The sequence below is a fragment of the Geotrypetes seraphini genome, chromosome 4, assembly GCF_902459505.1.
Source record: "Geotrypetes seraphini chromosome 4, aGeoSer1.1, whole genome shotgun sequence".
Lineage (NCBI taxonomy): Eukaryota > Metazoa > Chordata > Amphibia > Gymnophiona > Dermophiidae > Geotrypetes > Geotrypetes seraphini.
Genome location: NC_047087.1, coordinates 240,082,302 through 240,106,141, shown reverse-complemented (window position 1 = coordinate 240,106,141; position 23,840 = coordinate 240,082,302). Strand labels below are relative to the sequence as shown.

General features: G+C 42.8%; 1 protein-coding gene across 3 annotated transcripts in view; it reads left to right on the top strand.

The window, feature by feature from the left end:
- Positions 1–23,840, top strand: part of SIRT1 (sirtuin 1) — a 149,146-nt gene that overhangs the window by 24,814 nt on the left and 100,492 nt on the right. For 2 of the 3 annotated variants that reach the window (XM_033941657.1, XM_033941658.1), the window contains exon 4: positions 22,688–22,840. The exons of the other annotated variant lie outside the window; for it this stretch is intronic. In XM_033941657.1, the coding sequence (XP_033797548.1) occupies positions 22,688–22,840 (153 nt within the window). The remainder of the gene's footprint in view (positions 1–22,687; positions 22,841–23,840) is intronic. 3 annotated transcript variants of the gene reach the window in all.

The following is a 23,840-nucleotide window of genomic DNA, read 5'->3' as shown; positions in this document are numbered from 1 at the left end:
AGCTGCTCTGCTGATCGCGGCAGGGGTATTTCCCCCTCCAATCAGCTGATCCAGTAGATCTCCCGAAGCCGTGGCTCAGCTGATTGGGGATAACTTCCCCTGCCACGATCAGCTTATGACTGCTGCAGCCCAACTTTAGTATCCTGTGGTGACATAGATGGGCAGCTGAAATATAGGCCAGGGTTTTCAGGGCTTACATTTCATCCGCCTATCTTGGCTGAATTTAGGTGCGATTCAGTAACCAGCGTTGTCAAGTGATTGAAAATTGGCAGTTGCTTTTAAGGCGGCAATCGACATAGGCGCTGGTTACAGAATCTGGCCCTTTATGCCCATTCTACATTGAATGGAGCCAGTGGTATATGTTTGTTAATACAGTAGCATATTTTAGTAAGTACTGTATAATCTATAGATAAGGAGCTGTAAATGCTCATTCTAAAATTTAGATTGTGGTTTTTATTGAAAGGACTAAGTGATTTATAGGTCCTTTTACAAAACTGTGGTAAGTGCTTATTTTAGCTTAAAGGGACTTACTGTGGGATTTGCCTAAGTGGTAAGATCCAAATGAGTAAGGGCTACCCATGCACTAAAAAATAGTTTAGAGGGGTGTATTTGGGGGCAGAATGTGGGTGTGTCTCTGTACTAATCATCTACATTACTGCACACTAACTGATTTAGCACAGGATTACCTTATGAGCCTTTACCGCCTACAAAATGGGTGGCAGTAAGTGCTCATGTGGCAATTGTTTCTAATGGCAACAGCTGCACATGACCATTAATACCTAAAATAGAAAATTGGCTGGCTTACTGCTGTTGTACAAATGACCTTAGCATGCAGGAAGAACCTATGTAAGGATGCACTAAGTCCATATTCTTCTGCAGCTTAGTAAAAAGCTCCTAAGTATGCTGTAAAATGCTGAGAGTTGATGCAAGAAATACTTGGTATATTTGTCTGTGCATCAATATTAGCTATAGTATTTGGTAAAGAGCTTGTTAAGCAATTAATGCTAATACCCACCCAACTTTTTGTTTCTTTTAACCTAAGTAGGAAGGAGGCTGCAATTGGAAAATATGTATTTATATGAATGTTAGCCTTGCAGAAAGGAAATTTTAATAACTTTCAGGAGGTTTGGAGGCCATTAATAGAATATTGTAATGAGTAATTATTGGAATATCATTTTTCCCTAATAGGTATAATTGCAAAGTAAGGGGGATTTCTGATTTGATATTAAATGATTAGTTTAATAGGACAGATTATATAATATATTATGTGATATATGCAACTAAATATGAATTAGTAAGATTGGGAGGGAGGGTTTAAACACTATAATTTAGGTTAAATTGATAGAGAATCAAGTGATATTGTATAAGTTGAAATGTTATTTTATGATACACTTGATGTAAGATGTAAAATAAATAACGAATTAAAAAAAAAAAAAAGGAAAATATGTATTCCTTTCACCTATGTCCAGGCTGGGCATATGGAAACTATGGCTCTGTTGATGGGCCACTTGATATCGGCCTTCATAGAAGAAATTTGCAGAGCTGCATTGTGGATACCTATGCATATGCTCACATCACACTGTTACTACTTACTACTACTTATCACTTATATAGCACTGAAAGGCATACGCAGCGCTGTACATTTTTACATTTATAGACGGTCCCTGCTCAGAAGAGCTTACAATCTATCTTGGACAGACAGACATGACATATAGGGTTAGAGATGCAGAACCCAAGGTGAGAGGAGTTAGGATTCAAAAGCAGTCTCGAAGAGGTGGGATTTTAACTGGGCCTTGAACACTGCTGCTATTTTGTCACATGCAAATAAATTTAATCACATCACCAATCTACTGATCTGTTATCACTGGGTCCCAATTCTGTTTAAAGTCCAACTTTAAATTCTGACCCTGGCTCAGAAGACTATTGGCCTCTTTTACAAAGCCGCGCAGCAACAGCCTCGAAGCCCTTTAAATCTCTATGGGCTTCGGGGCCATTAGCGCGCCTTTGTAAAAGAGGCCATATATGTACTTATGTCGCAACTTTTCTTCTGTAGTTATGTATACCATATACCCCAACCAGATCATTGATAAATATGTTAAAAAGCAGTGGTCCTAGCACAGACCCCTGGGGAACCCCACTATTTACCCTTCTCCATTCAGAGTATTGACTGTTTAAACCTACTCTCTGTTTTCTGTCTTTTAACCAGTTCTTAATCCATAACAGGACATTACCTCCTATCCCCTCCTCTCTCTCCTTTTCTCACTCTTCTGTCTCTTCTAGGAATGCCTTTGTCCTGTAATTTTTTGTGAATGTCAATTGTAACCCGTTCTGAGCCTCCAGGAGAACATAATAGAAATCAAATTAAATAAATATCCCATGACTTCCTATTTTCATCAGAAGTCTTTCATGAGGTACTTTGTCAGATGCTTATTGAAAATCCAAATGCTCAATATCAACCGGTTCACCTTTATCCACATGTTCATTCACCCCTTCAAAGAAATGCAGTAGATTGGTGAGGCAAGATTTCCCTTGACTAAATCCACATTGGCTTTCTCTCATTTAATTCATGCCAGCATCTGAGGTCCAGCATCTATGACTCAGGGACACTGCTGCTGCCTACCAAGCTTGGCAAAAGGGACCCCTGGCCACCTTCAGAGGAAGCTGATATAGCCTGAGGGTTTTCATCAGCTGGAGTAATTATATTTACATTAAAGGCTGTGGCAGAGAACCATTTACAAAGTATGTATTCTTCCCAATAAATATTTCCAAATTAATAGTCTTTGCTTATTTGTAAATGGGTCTCTACCAGAGCCTTTAATTTAGCATAATTAAATGAAATAACTACTTTTGATTGCTTGTGGGGATGGCAGAGATGGATTTGATTCCTGTCCCTGTGCAGCTCTCTAGTATGTACAGTTGAATGTGGATTCTGCAGTAGTGCAAGTGACCAAGCGCATCTCCCTTCCTAGTGAGGGTAGAGTAATGCTAAAGGACGCACAGGCCTGTAAGGTGGATGTGGTCCTTAAGACAGTTTGACATGCTGACTTTGGGTATCGAAGCTGCAGCAGCTGCCTCCTTCGTGGCACGAGCCTGCCATACCAGATTGTGAACTAGTTCCTTGAAGCTGGAGGAGGGAGTAGATTATGTTGCCGATGGTCTTTATGACATCATCAGAGTTCTGAATAAGGTTTTGGCTTACTTCATTTCTGCCCGCTGAATGCTCTGGATGAGACAATGGGCGGGCAACTTAGCCTTTAAGGCTACTCTGAGCAGATTTCCTTTCAAGGGGCAGATGCTGTTTGGCAAAGGGCTGGACAACCTCATGGCCGGTGTGGTGATTGCCATCCTATATCCCTCTCAGACTGCAGGAGTGCTGGGGGCGGCAGAGGCAATTTAATTCCTCTAGGAGATCCCACCAATTTTTCTCTGGTTACACGTCTCGGAGACCATTTCATGGGTCCAGACAGATTTGGCAGTTACAGGTGCCAGCAGATTGGGCTCCCGCAGTGGCTCAGCCTCCAAGAAGCAATAATGACACCAGGACAATGGCCTTCGCTCCTCATATTGGCAGACGGGCATCTGAAAGGAATGGGAACAGATTTTGTCTGTTTGCTGAGTTCTGGACATTATTCAGGACGGACAGAAGATTGAGTTTTCTTGCCTACCCTCCAGATCTGTTCCTTGATTCCCCAGCTGGACGGCCGGAGAAGGAAGTTGGAGTCTGAGCAACATTCATGCCATAGAACCAGTTCCCAAAGAAGAATTGGATTCAGGCAGATACTCTTTAAATTTCATAGTGCCCAAGAAAGGTACAATGAATATGCATGAAAGACATTTGCATATAATGGAGGCAGTGTATGCAAATCAAGTTAATGCATATTCATTGAGGATATCTTGAAAACCTGACTGGCAAGGGGGTACCCCAGGACCGAGTTGAAAAACACTGCTCTAGAGGACAGCGAGCATATGGTTCAGCAGGTGGTGAGTCTCCTCCAGACCCTGGGTTGGATAGTCAACTTCAGAAAGTCATCTTTGACTGACTCGGTGCTTGGAGTATCTTGGAGTACAATTCGATATGACACAGAGCCATGTTTTTCTTTCCGAACCATGCAAACAGAAGCTCAGGAAGCAGACTGTCGACTCGATGGCAGCCTCCCTGGAGGTTGTTCCCTGGGCAAGAGCTCGTATGCGCCCACTACAGTACTCCCTTCTGTCCAGGTAGTCTCCACAGTGTCACTCCCTGCAGACACAGTTCCGCTGGACTGCGGAGGCAAAGTGCAGCTTGCGTTTGTGGCTCCAAGGGGAGGCTTTACTGAGGGGTATGCCTCAGAATCCACATGTGAGTGACACTCACGACTGACGCCAGCCTAAGAGGATGGGGGGCTCACTGCTGCAGTCACCCCTTCCAGGACAGGTTGTCCCCTTTGGAATGCAAGTGGTCTATACTGGTCCTGAAAACCTTGGTATGTGGATCTGGTGCTTCTGCAGAGAAGCAGGTGCCTGAAGCTGCTGGTTCATCCAGGGCTCCTCAGTAAAGGCCTAGTTCCCATGGAGAATTTGGAACGCTTTGGTCTTACAGTACCAGATGGATTTGTATGGCAATTTCATCTTCCTACATTGCCTGCGGGAAGAGGTGTAGTGGCTTCCTGGGTGGTGTCCCGGGCTATCTCGCCTAATGAAATCTCTAGAGCAGCTACTTGGGCTACTTTTCATACTTTTACGAAGTTCTAGAGTGGATGTGGCATCTCAAGAGGATGCCGCTTTTGGGTCCTCTATTCTGAGAGCAGGCTCATCTGACCCTCCTTAGATGTCTGGCACTGCTTTGGTATGTCAGCTACCTGTGTTACTCCTGTGTTTATGTAATAGAACAAAAAATTAAGTTCTTGCCTCAATCTTGTTTCTGTTAATATACACCCTGTTTGGATTTTTGATGCTCCTGATTCTGCCTCAGAAGTTGACAGTGTTCATTTAGGGACCTCTTCTACTGTGTCTAAGATTCAGCTGAGACATTACTACAGGAAAAAGGGACTTCTTTTCCCTTTCAGGGGTCTCTAGCCCCCTGCTAGTTGCACTTAGCAGGTTGGTTCCTAGCTACTCATGTGCGTAATTTGTTGTTCAGTGTTAAATTGTTAAATGTTTATTGATCATTGTTCTATTGCCTGTATGTGCAGAGATTGGTAAAACAGAATACAGTAAAACCTTGGATTGTAAGTAACTTGGTTTGCAAGTGTTTTTTGCAAGACAAGCAAAACATTTTATTAAATTTTAACTTGATATACAAGCAGTATCTTGCAATACAAGTTCATACAGTATACACACATCACAACTGAGCCAATGGTTCTTATCTCTCTAACACTGAAAGAGTGTAGTGACTGTTCTAAACAAGCAATGTCTTCAAATACAAGTACATACATAAGCAGCGTAATGCGCTAACCTCTGCCCTGCAATTTCCCTGAACAATATGAACTCGGAGAACCGCTCCCACCAGGTTCACTTATATGCTTTCACAATGACAAGTATGACATCACTCCTCATCAACCAATCGGCCAACAGAGGCCGGTCTTATGTATTCTTGAACAAAGACATTCTTTTTAGCATAGTTACCAAGCTCAAAGAAAAGTTTTACAAATTATATAAATTAAACTAAACCTTAAGTTTGTATACCTCATCATCTCCATAAAGATAGAGCTCGGCACGGTTTACATGTAAATTCAATGAGGGAAAGACATAATAAGAAATTAGAGGTTATGAAGGGGATAGCTAGCTTTACATTTTAAATAGATAGCTTTACGTTTATATAGTTGTTATAATATACCCCAAAGCAAACTCCCTTCTCTAAAATTTAAATCCAAACAGCTTTCTGACTAAGACTTTGTAACGCTGACAGCCTCAGGTTTCACAGACACACAAAAAAAAAGCCTAGATGAGCCCTCCCTCCCTTCACAAGTTTCTATGGTAGGCTAGCTTAACCCTTTCAGGACCATAAGGATCGTAGGCCAATTTTTGTGGTTTTGATGACATTTTTATGGTAAAAAGGGCTTGCAGATGCCAAAAAATTGATTTTTTTTGTGAAATATCATTATTTTTATTAAAAAAAATCACACTTCTGGCTTATGGACAGTGTGGCAAGTGAATCTTCTCGTCAATCTAGCAACGACGCTAATGAATGAATGTCGGAACCAGTTTGTTTACATAAAGGCAGTATCATATGGAATCCGTACATATCAAATTTAGAACTGTAGACTATCCCAATCAAAATTTATAGGATTTTAAAGTTATGGGACAAATATGTCCCTTGGTCCTGAAAGGGTTAAAGGTCAAATAGGTCAAACTACAGATATCACTTCTCAGGATTTCTCAACTTCTCATGGTTTAAAATATATAAAAATAAAATTTGCAAAACCATGTTCATATTTAAATACTCATACAATTCACATCCATCCAATCACACACACGTATGGGATCCCATACAGTCACTCACAGCCACATGCCGTATTTCAGTCATATTCAGTGCTGCTTTAGAGCATATTTAAGAAAGCAGTGTTCTTCCTAGTGCCTTTTAGCTGGGCGCTCTGCCCGGCTAATTTAGATGCCCGCCCGGCTGTCATCTGTCGCGAATCCTGCTGTCACCGCTGCTTAACGCACAGCCTGAAGAGCTGCCAAAAGATTCCCGCTTGACTTTAAAAAAAAAAAAAAAACCCACCAGCAAGTGACTTGAACCCATGCTCTGGGGCTCTAACGGTACCACTGCGCTTGCCAGCTTCCCTTCTCTTCCCTCCGAAACCGGAAGTTACATCCCGAGGGGGAGGGGAGTAGGGAGGAGAAGGGAAGCCGACACGGACAGTGGTATCATTAGAGCCCTGGAGCATGCGGGAGATAGGCCAGCCACGGAGGGAAGCTTACAACTTGCTGCTCTTGCTTGCTTCGGGCCTTTCTCACTGACGGGTACTGCCTACTTTCTGTTTCCGTGAAGGCCCGAAGCAAACAAGAGCAGCAAGTTATAAGCTTCCCTCTGTCGCTGACCTATGGGAGATAGGTCAGTGACGGATGGTAACTTACAACTTGCCTTTGTCTGTAGCGAATCTGCCAACGGGGGGTGGGTGGAGGTGGGAAGGGAAATGCTGCTGATGCTGCACCCAATTGGGGGTGAGGGGGAAGAGAAATGCTGCTGATGCACCCAATTAGGGGGGGAGGGGAAAGAGAAATGCTGCTGCTACTGTACCCAATTGGAGGGGAAGAGGAAGAGACATGCTGCTACAACCAATTGGGAGGGGGAGGGGGAATAGACATGCTGCTGAACCCAATTGGAGGGGAGGGCGAAGAATGCTGCTGCTGCACCCAATTAGGGGGGAGGGGGAAGAGAAATGCTGCTGCACCCAATTGGGGGGAGGGGGAAGAGAAATGCTGCTGCACCCAATTGAAGGGGAGGGCAAAGAAAAATGCTGTTGCTGCACCCAATTAGGGGGGAGGGGGAATTGAAATGCTGATGCACCTTATTAGGGGGAGGGGAAGAGAAATAATGCACCCAATTGTGGGGGAGTGGGAAGAGAATTGCTGCTGCAGCTGCACCCAATTAGGGAGAGAGAGGGAAGGGGGGAGAAGGAAGACCAGGGAGAGGAAAGGAAAGGGATGCCAAGACCATGGGAGGGAGGGAAAGGAAAGGAGATACCAGACCATGGAGGGGGAGAGAGAGATGTCAGGGCATATGGGGGGAGAGAAGGAGACAGATGCCAGACCAGGTGAAAGGAAGGAAGGAGAAGAGATGCCAGATAATGGAGTGGGAGGGGGAGAGGAGAGAGATGCCAGTGCATGGGGGAGGGAAGGGAAACCAAGGAGACATAAAATGCCAGACCAAAGGGAAAGGAAGGAGAGGAGATGCCAGGGCATTTGGGGGAGGGAAGAAAATGAGAAGAGAGAGATGCCAGAGCATAGGGGGGGAGGCAGAGACAAAAATGGAGAGGTGGTAAAGCTGAAGTGAATCATGTACAAAGGAGAGAAAGGGCACAGGATATACAATTTATTGAAGGGACATAGAAAGGGAAGATGCCATATGAAAGAGAGAGAGAGGGCGGACACTGAATGGAAAGGGCAGAGAAGGTGGACAGTGGATGCAAGGTACAGAGAGATTGGACAGTAGATGGAAGGCGTAGAGAGAGAGGGCAGAGGTTTGGTGGAAGGAGCAAAGAGAGAAGACAGATGTTGCATGGAAGGGAGAGAAGACAAACGCTGAATAGAAAGAAGAGAGCGAAAAGAAGATGATTAAAGCAGAAACGACAAAAGGTAGAAAATTTTTTTTTGTTGCTTTACGTAGAATCAAGTAGTATTGTAACTGTATTGATTAAAGTATATCAATAGGAAATGGAAATAAGGCAATTTTTTGGGGACTAAACCCCTTTCCTCAGGCCAGTTCAGGATACCATAACAGCAGTATACTGTACTGTCTTGAAGAAAGATTTGGCCTCTGAAAGCTAATTACTACTAATTGAAAAATGGATTAGTCTAATAAAATGGTATTTTCTTATTTCTTATTATTTGTTTTATTTCTATTTGTTAATTTGTAAAGTGGTGATTATGTAGCAATTTTTTCAAATTTACATCTATCGTCTATATTTTACGCAGTATTAGGGGACGTGTCACTGTTTCTGTGGTGTTGCATTGTATGCAGAGTCTGGTTTCTTGGCGGTTCAGTTTAACTTTTGTCTACATATTTCTATTTTTAGTTTGTGATTATTCCATATTGGGCAAAGGTGTATCTGTGTTCTGTGTGTATGAAAAGGACATGGTTTTCTGTTAGCATTGACTGTGCAGGATCTGGCTTGTTAAGTTTTACAATGTGCGTGTTGGTGTTCTAGTGCTCACCGCAGTGTTTAAGATGCTGCCTTTTCCTAGGTGCACCCTTGTTGTATGACTCATGGATTATTACTAAAAATAATTTTTTTATATAGAGGAGGGGGTTGTTAAAAACTGATCAGCACTGGCTGTAATATATACTAGGTATGCCACTGGATTTAAAGACCCTATTCTAACTTTACTGTTGATGTAAGTGATGTTGCCCCCCCCTCCGGGCAGTATAAAGAATTAAAGTTGTATTAACATCAAACAGCTTTCAAATGACATTATATAATAAATATAAATAAAATATTTTTAATACATTGCTAATTATTACCTGCATCTTTACCTAAACTGTTTTGCCCTAGCTCTCACTTTGATCTTTATCTGCTACTTTTTTATTTTGCTGTAGTGCAATTACACAGGCCTCCTTCAAGGCTCAGTAACACCTCTCCATAAATTATTTGGAAGAGGTCTGGAAGTGGGGATTGCATCTATTTCATATCCTTAGTGAGACCTCAGGAAGGAACCCAGTGATCAAAACATTATTAGACGTGCTGTAGAGCCGTTTCTTGTCTGACTGGATGAGCTATATTTATTTTCTTTTTTTGTTAGTTGTTTAAATTCATGCAGAAATAAATGGCTAGATTGAACCTAATTACTTCATTAACGCATTTCCCTTTTTTAAACCTCTATACCATTTGAAAGAGGGCAAATATTTAATTATTCACTTCTAGAATTGGATACTTCTTAAATTTAGTAAAATATTCTGGCACAAGTGTCAAACCTTAAAAAAGGAAGTCATGTTGAGCATTGGAAAATAATTAATAATAATTAACTAATAAAAATAGTACACATTTAATTTTCCCCACCACCAAATTTCCTCGCCCTGCCCTACCCCACTCCATCCGGCTGTATTTTCATGCCACCCGGCTGGAAAAAATTTCTGGGGAGAACACTGGAAAGGTATTCTTTTCTACCCAGCAACTCCAATCCCCCTGGGTATGGTAATCAACACAAAAAAACACTAGAAACCCAGGCCTTTTTAAAGTGGGAAACCTTCAGTATTTTAGACAAAGAAAAAGACACAAAGAATTAATACCTCTACAAAATATATCTAATCTAATCTAATCCTTAGGTTTGTATACCGCATCATCTCCACGTTCGTAGAGCTCGACGCGGTTTACAGTAGGAGAAATAGGAAGGAACTACAACAGAAGGTTAGAGGTAGAAGTGTGAAGAAAATTTAGAGGACTTGGGATGCCAAGATATAAGAGTTTCCTTGATTCCTAAATTGGAGGGAGACTTACATTTTTTTGAGAAAAGCCAGGTTTTCAGATGTTTGCGGAAAACTTGGAGAGAGCTCAAGTTCCGAAGAGGGGAGGTAAGGTTGTTCCAGAGCTCAGTGATTTTGAAGTGGAGGGAGGTCCCTAGCTTTCCTGTGTGGGGAATGCCTTTTAGCGAGGGGAAGGATAGTTTTAATTTGTGGGAGGATCTGGTGGTATTAGGGTTTGAGGAATTCCAAGAAAGAGGGATAAAGGGAGGGAGGATACCATATAGGATTTTGAAAGTTAAACAGGCGCATTTATAGTGGACCCTGGCGATTATTGGAAGCCAGTGGAGCTTGGCCAGGAGTGGGGAGACATGGTCAAATTTACTTTTAGCGAAGATGAGCTTGGCCGCGGCATTCTGAATCCGTTGGAGTCTGTGGAGGTTTTTCTTAGTTAGGCTTAAGTAGATAGAGTTGCAATAGTCCAATCTGGAGAGGATGATGGATTGGACAAGGAGGGTAAAATGTTTTTGATGGAAGCAGGATCTAACTTTCCTCAGCATGTGAAGGCTGAAAAAGCATTTTTTTACCAAGGATTGGAAGTGGTCATTGAAGGACAATGTGGAATCAATGATGATGCCCAAGACCTTGCTCGAGAACTCAAGCTGCAGAGAGGAGCCAGAGGGTAGTTGGATGGAGGTGAGTAGGTGATCTAGTTTTGGACCGAGCCAAAGAAGTCTTGTTTTGGACTCATTCAATTTCATTTGCACAGTGTGGGCCCAGGATTGTAGGTTCATTATACAAGAGGATATATTCTTAGACAGGTCGGTGAGGTTCGAATCGGTCTCGAGGAGGACGAGGATGTCGTCTGCATAAGTGTAAATTGTTTCAAGGGGGGATAGGTGGAGGAGTTTTAGGGAGGACATATAGATGTTGAAAAGGATACGGGATAGTGGAGAGCCTTGCGGGACTCCACAATTCGGTCTCCAGGGGGAGGATGAGGTGCCATTCATGTTAACAATGTAAGAACGAGAGCGGAGGAATTTAGAGAACCAATCTAGGACTGTGGAGTTGATAGCTATCTCAGAGAGTTGGTAAACAAGAATATCATGGTGAACAACGTCGAAAGCAGCGGAAAGGTCAAATTGTAGGAGGACGGCAAACTTGTTTCGAGAGTGAAGTTGTGGAACCCTTGAAATCAGGGAAGACAGTAGGGGTTCGGTGCTGAAGTTAGGACGAAAGCCATATTGATAGGGTAAAAGTAGAGAATGACACGGGGAAAAAATCTGTCCCTGTCACCGCCCCGTCACCGGCCCACCATCCTCTGCACCGCCCCGTCACCGCCGATCCCTTCACCGCCCCGTCACCGTCACCGCCATCCCTTTCACCGCCCCGTCACCGCCACTGCCATCCCATTCACCGCCCCGTCACCGTCCCCGCTGCATCCATATAAGCCTTTTTCCTTTCACTCCCTCCTTCCAATTTGAGCCGGGAACACTAGCGATCGCACGGTCCCCGCGGCCACTACCTGCCTGCCCGGTCGATCCTGGTGTTTGGCCGGCTCTCTCCCTTCTCCTCACCTTGGTTTGTGGGTTTTCTTTTTCGGCAACCTGCGCGCTTTCCCAGGGAGCCGCACACGCGCGGCTGCTCAGTGTTCGATCTTCTGCTCTGCTGCAACTTCCTGTTTCCGGTTGCGTCAGAGCAGAAGATCGAGGCTGAGCAGCGGCAGGTGTGCGCGGCTCTCTGGTAGCGTGCGGGTCGCCGAGGAGGAGGATCTGTGGACTGGGGTGAGGAGAGGGGAGAGAGCTGGCTGGACACTGGAATCGATTGGGCGGGCGGGTGTGAGCTGCGGGGACCGCGCGATCCTTCATGCCTCACTGCGGGGGACAAGACCATTCACCGCCCCGCGGGCGGTGAATGGCCTTGTCCCCGTCGCCGCAGCGACTGCTAGTTTTCTTCCCCGTTTTCGGCGGGTGACCCGCGGCTAAAATGCGGTGGCCGCGGGTAAACCGCCACCGTGTCATTCTCTAGGTAAAAGAATAGAGAATCTCTCTAAGTATGATGAGAGTTGGGAAGAAATGATGGACTCTAGCATCTTGGTTAGGAGAGGGATATTTGCAATTGGGCGATAGCTGGATGGTATGGAAGGGTCAAGGTCAGATTTTTTCAGTAGTGGGGTCAAGGCGATATGACCCATTTCTGGGGAGAAATGGCCCGACTGAAGGGCGGAGTTTATGAGGATGGTGATAGAAGAAATAGCATGAGCGGGAATGTTCTCGTATAGGTAGGAGGGGAATGGGTCCAAGGAGCAATTACAGGATTTCAGTTTGAGGCAGAGATTGAGGACCAGGGATTCAGATACACGCTCAAAGGTGGTCCAGGATCTGTCAGCTGGGATAGGGTTGGAGACCATTAGGGTGGGAGTGGAATCGGTGGGCACTAGGGAGTTGTAAGAGACTGAAGGAGGGAAAGAGCATCTCAAGGAATAAACCTTATCATTGAAGAATTTTGCTAGAACATCGGCTGAGGGAGAGGAGGGGAGCAAGGTGGGGTCTCTTTTGGAGGTTAGGGAGCGCCAGATGTTGAATAGAGTACTGCTTTGATTGTTGGACCTGGAAATTTTGTCACCATAAAAGTTCTTTCTTGCTTTTTTTTAGTGCTTTATTGTACAGCTTGATATTGACTCTCCAGGACTGTCTGTCTATAGGACATTTTGATTTTTTCCATATGCGCTCCAGAGCTCGACATTTCTGTTTTAGCTCTCTGTGATATGGGAGGAACCAAGGGGCCTTGCGGGGATAGGAGATGGATTTAGTGGAAAGAGGGGCGAGGGAAAGATAGGTGGATTTGGAGAGAGCGACCCAGTTATGCCAATTAGTACCTGAATCTGCAGGCTTAGGGGCAGAGGAGAATAGATTGAGAAATTTAGACCAGAACAGGTCGCTTGTGATTTTTTTGAGGAAGGTAATGGGGTTGGAAGTACGGGGTGGAGCCCCAAGGTGCGACATAAAGATATATATATATATCCTTATGATCTTGCTTAATCCAGCAAAGTACATAAAGGCAATCTTTTTCTACTTATCCTTAATATTAATCTCTAGTGTTTTTTTCTGGCCTTTGCTTCAATCCATATTCAAATTTTTATATCTCTGTGTACTAAAACATAGGCTTCTAATTGGGTGTGGCCTTATTTATTACATGTGCATTACTAGCTAGATTTACCCAGAATCATATGAAAAGTAGGTATCTTATATGTAGAAAAATCTACCATGTACTTCACAATCATATGTTACACACTATCCATTCTAATACAGCATGCCATAGCGCCTCCTGGCTACCAGTTGCCACTCCACAATATAGTATACACGCATCGCAACTGAGCCGATGGTTATTCTCTCTCTGACACTGCAAGAGTGTAGTGACTGTTCTAAACAAGCAATGTCTTGCAATACAAGTACATATAGTATTTTGTATTAAAGTTTTTGGGTTGTGGAACGAATCGTCTGAGTTCCCATTATTTCCTATGGGGAAATTTGCTTTGATATGAGTGCTTTGGATTACAAGTATGCTTCTGGAACAAATTATGCTTGCAAACTAAGGTTTGACTGTAAATCATAATTCATTGATCATGGTGGCAGTTCGATAACAGAGATCAAGCGTTGATTAGTACGGTGGTGTGCAGCCATAGTGAACATGGACCAAATATGGAAGTGCAAGGACGTCTCAAGTCACCATCAAACAAAAGCTGACTACTGTCATTGTATTCCCAATCACAACATAAGGCTGCGAGCCATGGACACTCACAAATGTAGATAGCATAAAAATTGGCACCTTTGAGCAGTGGTGCTGGAGAAGACTTCTACGAATCCCATGGACAGCTAGGATCACCAACAAAGATGTTCTTGATCATATAAACCCAGAGTTGTCCCTGGAAGGCAAGATTACCAGACTGAAACGGACCTATTTTGGACACGTGATGAGGGCAAATTCACTAGAAAAGGAGGTGCTACTCGAATGGTCAGTGGTAAAAGAAAGCATGGAGACCAAAATTGGCTGGATACCATCAAGAATGACAAGGGAATGAACATTAAGCAAGTGAAAGAAGCTGTGGAAAACAGGGAAGCATGGAGAGGACTGGTCTATAGAGTATCCAAGGGTCGAACACAACTGAATGGATAGTAGTAGTAGTTCTATTGCCAAGTTTCAGAGTAGAACAGAATATGTTTATTGCTGGGGAAGCTCCCTGTGCCCCCCCCTCTTTCTCTTTTTTCTTATGTTTCAGTGGAATTCGATTGCTTTGGTATCAACTGAAGAGGGAGCTGTTCGCCACTGTAGAAGGGGAGGAGTTCAAGATGTTAAAGTGACACCCTTCTGCAATTTCATAGTTAGTGGAAATCAACAGCTAAAATATGGACTCCTATGTATATTAACAGAAACAAGATTATTGAGTTACAGTATGAAGCAACCCATGACCCTCCCCCACCTGCCAAAGTAACCTACATGTATATATACTTTTCTTTCTTACCTACCTCCTCCAAATCTCAGCTCTCTGACTTCTACTCAGAATGTCATCTTCCTCACTCTACCTTTAGTTGTTCGTGCTGGAATTACAGATAGCTGCAGTAAACAGAGCTGAGGGGAAGGGGTGAAGCTGGAGTAGACAATCAAAGTAGAAACGAGGTATTAATTCTAACACAGATCTTATTCAACCTCTTCCCCCCAGAATTTCACATAATACCTGGACAAGTATCCAGAGAACTTCAAATTCAGACCGAAAATCGAACCTCACACATTCTGGAACACAGTTGACCCCGAAATCGACCCCAACAACCCCAAAGAATTCATAAACAGCTGGCGGACCCTCAGTGAATCTACACTAAACGAACTTGCTCCAATAAAAAACAAAAACAAAATAGACAGACCATCTAATAAATGGTTCGACGACGAACTTCTACAACTAAAAAGAAAATGCAGACAATTAGAAAGGTCATGGAAAAAACAAAAACACAACCACATCAAAGATGAATGGAAAATCCTTATCAAACAATACAATACCAAACTGAAGGAAAAACGAAAAAACTACTACTCCAAACTCATCAGCACCGAAAAACCAGACACAAGAATACTTTTTGACATCTTAAGAAATCTCACCGATACCAAACCATTTCTCGCCACCCAAGGAAACCAAACTCCCACAGCCACCCAATTAGCGGATCACTTCAAACACAAAATCATCACAACCAGATCCACATTCAACAATTCAAGAACCAACATAGAAGAAATACGAATCAATCCCAAAACAGATGAAGCAATACCAGCAGACAGGATATGGACAAACTTCCCAAAGATACAATGGTCAGACTTGAACAGGCTTTACAAAAAATACAGCAAATCCTCATGTGACTTGAACAACTGTCCCTCATACTTACTAGCAACAGCTTCCACCAAATTTAAAGCTAGCCTCACACTATGGCTTCAAACAACACTAAGTGAAGGTCATTTCCCACCGGAATTAGGAGAAATCATAATTACACCTATCCTAAAAGATCCCAAAGGTCCTATAGATAATCCTGCAAACTATAGACCAATCGCTTCAATCCCTCTATACATTAAAATAACAGAAAGCCTTGTCGCACAACACCTCTCCAACTACCTTGAAGACCATCACATACTACATCCATCACAATCTGGATTCAGATCCAACCATAGCACAGAAACTCTACTGATATCACTATTAGACATTGCACGACAACACCTCAGCAAAGGAAACAAGCTGCTTCTCATTCAACTCGATCTTTCTGCGGCATTCGACCTAGTTGACCATCACACACTACTCCAGATATTAGACGCAATAGGAATCTCAGGTAATGTTCACAAATGGTTCCAAAGCTTCCTCAAAACACGAACATACAAAGTCAAATCAAAAGAGCACATATCCGAACCATGGTCAAACCCATGTGGAGTACCACAAGGATCACCATTATCACCCATATTATTTAACCTCTTCATAGCATCCCTAGGCATAACCCTAGACGCCCTAAACACAGTATCATTCAGCTACGCAGATGATATAACTATCCTCCTACCCTTTAATATTCAAGACCCCTTATCCACAAACCACCTGAAAATGATAATGGAAACGGTAGAAAAATGGATGTCAAGTCATAAACTAAAACTGAACTCGGAAAAAAACTAAATTCCTACTACTGGAAAGGGAAAAAAAACCTTCTCTCACAGAACTAGAAGTAAATACAATCAAGTACCCAATGCAAAGCACACTCAAGATCCTGGGAATTCAACTAGACAGAAACTGCACAATGCAGTCTCAAATCCACAAAATCATCCAAAGAGCATTCTTCACAATACGTAACCTAAGAAAAATAAGAAAATTCTTCAACAAAGATCAATACAAGATATTAGTACAATCCCTAGTACTGAGTATTGTAGATTACTGTAACAGCCTATACCTATCATGCCCAAATTACATGATAAAACAATTACAGACAGTTCAGAACACAGCCCTCAGAATCATCTACTCACTAGGCAAATATGACCACATCACCAAAGCATACCTAGATTCACACTGGCTACCAATAAAAGCAAGATCCCAGTTCAAATTCTACTGTCTACTATACAAAGTAATACATGGAACAGCACCCAGCTACCTAAACAACAGACTACACCGTAACCTCTCACACAGATTAAGGAGAACTCAGAGCCTATTCACTCACCCCCCTCTCAAAGGAACACGACAAAAGAAACTATATGACAGCCTTTTAGCGACACAGGCAGCAAAGATCGATACTACCATCACCAATCTACTGACCAAATCAATAGACATTAAAGCATTCCGAAAAGAAATCAAAACTCATCTCTTCAAAAAACACTTCCCATCATCATAACCTCACAAAAGTATTAGAAAATGCTCTCATGACTACCCTAACACCACCACCAGCAACACCCGAATCCGGACAGTATTATCTCTATTCGTCTAAACAGCAGAATCCGGACAATATTATCTCTATTCGTCTAAACAACCTATCACTATCTAATATCTACTACCAATTTATCCTGGAAAAGTCCAGAACAACAATTGTAACTTAACGCATTCTTGATTATAAGTACTGCAATGCTACTGGAAATGTCCAGTCTTCTAACTTGTAATCCGCTTAGAACCGCAAGGCACAAGCGGAATAGAAATCACTAATGTAATGTAATGTAATGTAACTTCTTTGTAGTCACTCTTATTCATTTATACTGGCATCCCTCACGCAAACATCCTACCTAGCAGCTGATTACATTGGCTAAAGGAGGCTTTACATTTTGCTGCAAACAGGAAGCAATTAGAATCTGAGTGCAATTTAGAACATGAGGAAAATGGCACAAAAAATGAAATCAAGTAATGGTCCAACATAGAGATGTTTGGTTTTTTTTGCTAGCCTTTAGTTTAGAGTTCTCTCATGTGTGACTAGATAAAGTAGAATTCCTTACCTGTAACAAATGTTCTCTGAAAACAAGATGATCGGTCATACAATTTGAGTTTTTATGTTTTAGCTAATTTGAGGCTTCTGGGAGGGGAGCAGCTAAGAACATAAGAACTGCAATACTGGGTCAGATTACAGGCCTATTAAGCCCAATATCCTATTTTTCAACAATGGCCAATCCAGGTCACAAACGCTTAGAAAGTTGCTAAAAAGTAGATAAATCCCATGTTACTTACTCCCCACTTTGATACTGGATTTCTCCAAATCTACCTTTAATAATGGTTTATGGACCTTTCCTTCAGGAACTTATCTAAACCCAGCCATGCTAACTACCTTCATCACATTCTTCAGCAACAAATTCCATTTTCTTTCTTTACATTAAAAATACTACTTGCCAACTTTCAGGGCACATCCTCTACTATTGGTAATTTATGAAAGAATAAACGATCAATTCTTGTTTGCCTGTTCCATTAGAATAATAATATTATTCCATTAGAAGAATAATTTCATCAAACTCTATAACAAGTATACTAAATCACACTGCATTCAAGATTCCTGTCCCCCTGACATTAAGAAAGCAGCTCCATTAGACTTTAAACTAATACTGTGGAACTACCTGACCGATAATTTTAAAAATGGAAAATTCCTAACTAATAACGGTCACATTATAGTCACCCCAATTTCAAAAAATCGTGAACAATCCTTAACATCAGTAACCAACTATAGACCGGTAGCATCCATTCCATTCTTCATAAAAATAATGGAAGGTCTAGTACATACCCAGTTGATGGATTACCTCGATCAGTTCTCTCTACTACATGAAACCCAATCTGGCTTCAGACCTCTGTTTAGCACCGAAACAGTAATTGCAGCGACCCTAGATTACTTACGCTCCTTATTTAGCAAGGGCCATAACGCCCTAATCATGCAATTTGACATGAGCTCGGCCTTTGACTTGATGTATCATGAGAAATTGCTACAATGCTTAGACACAATCGGCATCAGAGGAGAGGTATTTGACTGGTTCCGAGGATTCCTTATGTCCCGCACCTATCAAGTACGTTTCAATCGCAACCTCTGTAAAACCTGGAGAAACCCATCTGGCTTTCCACAAGGGTCACCATTATCCCCACTGCTCTTCAACTAGGCGTGCAGCTGGCCCAGCGGGGTATAAAATTATTCAGTTACGCAGATGACTTTACAATCATTATCCCATTCAGTACTTCTCCCTCTGAAACTACCCACATGGCAACAGAAGCACTAAACTTGATGGAAGAATGGACAACAGAATTCAGACTGAAGCTTAATTCAGAAAAACTAAGTTCTTTGTAGCCTCGCCACACCCACCTGTCGCTACAACACCACTATGCATCAACAAACTCAGCTACCCTATTCAACCTACAATGAAGGTTCTGGGGGTAATACTGGACCAAGGCCTAACCATGAAAGACCAAGTGAACTCCCTAGTCAGAAAGGTTTTTTTACTCTCTGGAAACTTAGGCCCATTAAAGCATACTTCGACGCTTCATCATTCAGAATTCTGGTACAATCCCTAATACTAAGCCATCTCGATTATTGTACCATTGCCCATCTGGCAATCTCCCAGAAGAACATGCAGAGACTGCAACTGGTACAAAATGCGGCAGTCAGGTTGATCTTTGTGTTGAAGAAGTCCGATCACATAACCCCTTCCTACCAACTCCTACACTGGTTGCCAATGGAGGCACGTGCAAAGTTCAAGTTGGGATGTTTCTGCTTTAAGGTACTATCCGGTCTAGCCCCTAAATATATAACTGACCTCTTCTCCTTCTCAACCAACAGACATAAGAGAAGTACACACCTGAAGTTCATCTCCCCATCGGCTAGAGGATGTAAATTTAAAAGACACCATCAACATCTTCTGTCGTACCAAGCAGCCTTATGGGGCAAAGACCTGGAAAAACTGATTATACACGCAAATAACTATGGTGAATTTAGGAAACGCCTAAAAACATACCTGTTCTTGAAGTACCTAGGTAACGAATCTGTACAATCTCTCCCATCACAATCACTCCCATAAAAACTGATCCCTTAAACTGCTAGCCACTAATCTCTAACTATGTATGTTCCACTCAATTTGTAGCATCTTTCTAATCATTGTAAACCGCATAGAACTTCACGGCCCTGAGGTATATAAACTGTTATTATTATTATTATTATTAGATTCTCAGGAATTTATAGAGTTCCATAATATCATCCCTCAGCCATCTCTCTTCCAAGATGAAGGACTTTGCCTCTTTAGTCATTTATTCCTTTCCTAATAATTCCTAACATTTTTTTGACTGTTGCTGTACACTGATCATAGAATTTCAATGGACTGTCCACAATGATGCTTAGATCATTTTCTGGGTTTTGACTCCTAATAAGAAGTCTAGTGTTGTGCAACTACAGTTTAGATTTTTTTCCATTCTATATATACTTATCTTGCGCTTGTTCACATTCAGCTCATAGTGGTCACAGCTTTCTAAATGCTGATCACTATAGGCAGAATTTAACATTGGCGGACATTTTTGGTTACACACCCATGATGGGCAGGAGCTATACTAGGATCCTCACTAGACTACTGGGGCCTGTGGAGATGGAGAGTGAGGGAATAGGAAGAGTGTGACGCAGTGGTTAAAGCTACAGCCTCAGCACCCTGAGGTTGTGGGTTCAAACCCATGCTGCTCCTTGTGACTCTGGGCAAGTCACTTAATCCCCCCCCTGTTGCCCATTAGATGATTGTGAGCTTTCTGGGACAGACAGGGAAATATGCTTGAGTACCTGAATACATGTAAACCATTCTGAGCTCTCGGGAGAACGGTATAGAAAATTGAATGGCTGAATGAATAAACAAATAAGATGAGCTTGGGGAAGGATTTCTTTGTCTTGGGGAGGAGTGTGTGGAATCAGGAAGCCTTGATGCTGATCCAGCTACTTAAATTAGGTACTGACCAATATTCAGAGCGGTACCTGGTTAGCTCAGTGGCTAAAGTTAGGATAGTTTTTTTTACTGTCAACTTTTATCCACTTGCTTACCAGTTAATGGTCTGAATGTGGCTACTAGCTGGTCAGTGTAGGGGTGGTTTGTGATGATGTTCAGCAGCACTGTCCAGTTAAGTGACACCAAATATCAACTTAGGCAGCCAGAGTGAATTTAACTGAGCAGGAACCTCTCCTGCCCAGTTGAATCCTTTTGAATATGGCTCATTACATTGAATGTTCAGCCCCCTAGTCTTGAAGGACCTCTACAATTTCTTACTATTTGCTTATGATTGAATAACTTTGTTTCATCTACAAATTTGATCGCCTTACTGTTCCCTTTTTCAAGATCATTTACTGTGTGTTAAAAAAAGCCAGTGTCTGTATACAGATACCTGGAGTAGACCATGCTTTTTCTTCTTTCTTCATTGTAATCGGGAATACTATCCTTCACCAAATTCAGGGTGTGGTTCTTTATCCTTCTGCCCTCCTTTCCTATACCCCTTCTCTTAGCCTTTCTCGCACCTTTCAGTTCTCTTTTGCCCTCCTCATTTTCCTTTATTTTATACTTCCATTTCTTATTCCCATTCTTTCTACCTTCTATTCCTCCTACACATTATCCCTCATCCTATAAATTATATTTTCCCATCCCTCCACATTTCTTATTCCTTGCCCATCCTCTACAATCCAGATCTTTTATTTTTTCTTTCAGAATTTACCCTTGTTCCCTCACTTGCATCTTCACTTCATTTTTCTCTCCTGTTCCTCCATATCATTCCTCATCAACATGGAGGGTACCGTATTTTCACATAGATAATGCGCACCCGTGTAAAATGCGCACACGGGTTTAGCGCGTAAAAAACACATATTTATGTACATAAATTTTTATATACCGCGCATGCTGCCCGACTCTCCTTTCGCCCGCCCCGACTCTCCTCTGGAGACCCCGACTCTGTTTTCGCCTGCCCCGACTCTCCTTTCCTCCTTGAAGTCCTGTCCCTACCCTGAAAGCCTGATGCCCCCCCCCCGACGTCCGATTCACCCCCCCCCGCAGGACCGCTCGCACCCCCACCCCGAAGGACCGCTCGCACGCACCCTCACCCTGAAGGACCGCTCGCACCCCCACCCCGAAGGAGCGCTCGCACTCCCACCCCGAAGGACCGCTCGCACCCCTACTCGAAGAACCGCTCGCACCCCCACAGCCTCCCCCCCCCCCCCATGGAGAAGCTGTCTACCTTGTTTCCGGATGCCAGCGAGCCCAGCTGTTTTCTCTGCCGGCGGTCCTGCCTCTTCTCTGAGCCCTGCTGCGCTGCTTTTTCTTCCGGCGGTCCCACCCTTTCTCTGACATCAGAGAAAGGGCGGGACCGCCTGAAGAGGAAGCAGCGCAGCACAGGGCTCTGAGAAGGGGCAGGACCACCGGCAGAGGAAGCAGCTGGGCTGGCATCCGGAAACAAGGTAGACAGCTTCTCCATGGGGGAGGGGGGGAGGCTGTGGGGGTGCGAGCGGTCCTTCGGGTGGGGGTGCGAGCGGTCCTTCGGGGTGGGAGTGCGAGCGCTTCTTCCGGGTGATGAATCAGGCGTCGGGGGGGGGGGGGGGGAACTATGTAAAAAAAATTTTGTACAACGCGCAAGGGTATGCGCGGTTTGTAAAAACCACGTATAACGCGCGCGTTATATGCGAGAAAATACGGTAATCTTGTATAGGCAGTCTGTGCTGTCAAGGCGCACAGGAGCATATGTCGTGCTTATCTTATATGCCTTTATACAGTTAACTCACTGGAAAGTAAGCACATACATTAGATCTGTCCTGAGGTAGGTGTAAATAATTTTTAAAAAAAAATTTATATAGATATATATAGAGAGAGTGAGTGAGAGTGTGTATGTATGTATGTGCAAGTTAGAATTTGTGAATACTGATGTATGATCTAAGTCCACACATACCCAGAAGAACCCTAATTTAACACTGTTCAGCAAACTCCAAGAAGTGGTCCTTGTTAGCACCATCAGAAGACAATGCCCACCTATGACCAGTCATTCTGCTGTCTTAAGTTACAGTATCCTAGGATTAGATTCTACAAAATGTACAAACTATTATTATGTTTCAGGTTTCAGTTTCCTGTGGAATACCTGACTTCAGATCTCGAGATGGTATTTATGCACGGCTTGCAGTAGATTTTCCAGATCTGCCTGATCCTCAGGCAATGTTCGATATAGAATACTTCCGGAAGGATCCAAGGCCTTTTTTTAAGTTTGCTAAGGTAGCTTTTTTACTTCTGTTTCTTATTGGTAATAGACAAATATAAAGCTAAATGTCTTAAGGAAAGTACAGAAGATCAGCTGTAAGGTTTTGGATGCCTTAAAAAATTAGCATTAAATGATAAAAAGAAGAAAGAATGTCTTTGCCATCTGACCACCTGTTGTCTGTCTGAAATGCTAGGTTGCAGTAGTCAGGCTTTATATAGCACAGAAATTATATTTGGGACTCCAACCGGCAGCCTCTGCAGAGAAAAAAAAAAGATTTGGGGATTGAGGGAAAAACTAACTTTAGTATTGCCTTAATGAGTGGCCATTACAGAATGGGTTTAAGGTTTCTTAATGGGTCCAATCATTAAAACTGTATTGCTTTTGCCCTTGTCCTTTTTAAATATATGTGCTTGTTAAGGAAATACTGCAGGTGCAATTGCAATACAGAAAATCTCTCTGACAGTAATTACTCTGGACTTGTCTGCAAGAAATATACCTGAACCTAAAGTGGCCCTTCTAGTAGTACTTCGAAGAAGAAATAATGCCAATGTGAGAATATATATTATTATAATATGGCAAGCAAGCTCCAAAAATCAATTAAAGGTTACACAAAATAGATATGTAGATATATTTGATTACACTACAATATCTCTTGAGAAGAGAGAACAAAACAGCAGCGATATTAGACTATAAACCAGGGGTGTCCAACCTACGGCCCCGTGAAGTATTTTGTGCGACTCCAGTCGAGGGAGATGCAGTGTTTTCCTCTGCTGCCCCCGGGTGTTTACCATCTTGCCGGCTTCCTCCTCTGTCTTGCTGCAGTGTTTGCGCATTTGTGCAGCCCCAGAACATTTTTTTTGGCAATGCGGCCCAGGGAAGCCAAAAGGTTGTACACCCCTGCTATAAACCATATATCTAGGAATAACCAACCCACCCTTGGCAAGCTAAGACAAGTGACCAACTAGCCCCTGAACTATAGAAGAAATCCCATTCTCGCCCTTGGAGGTTAGCAGC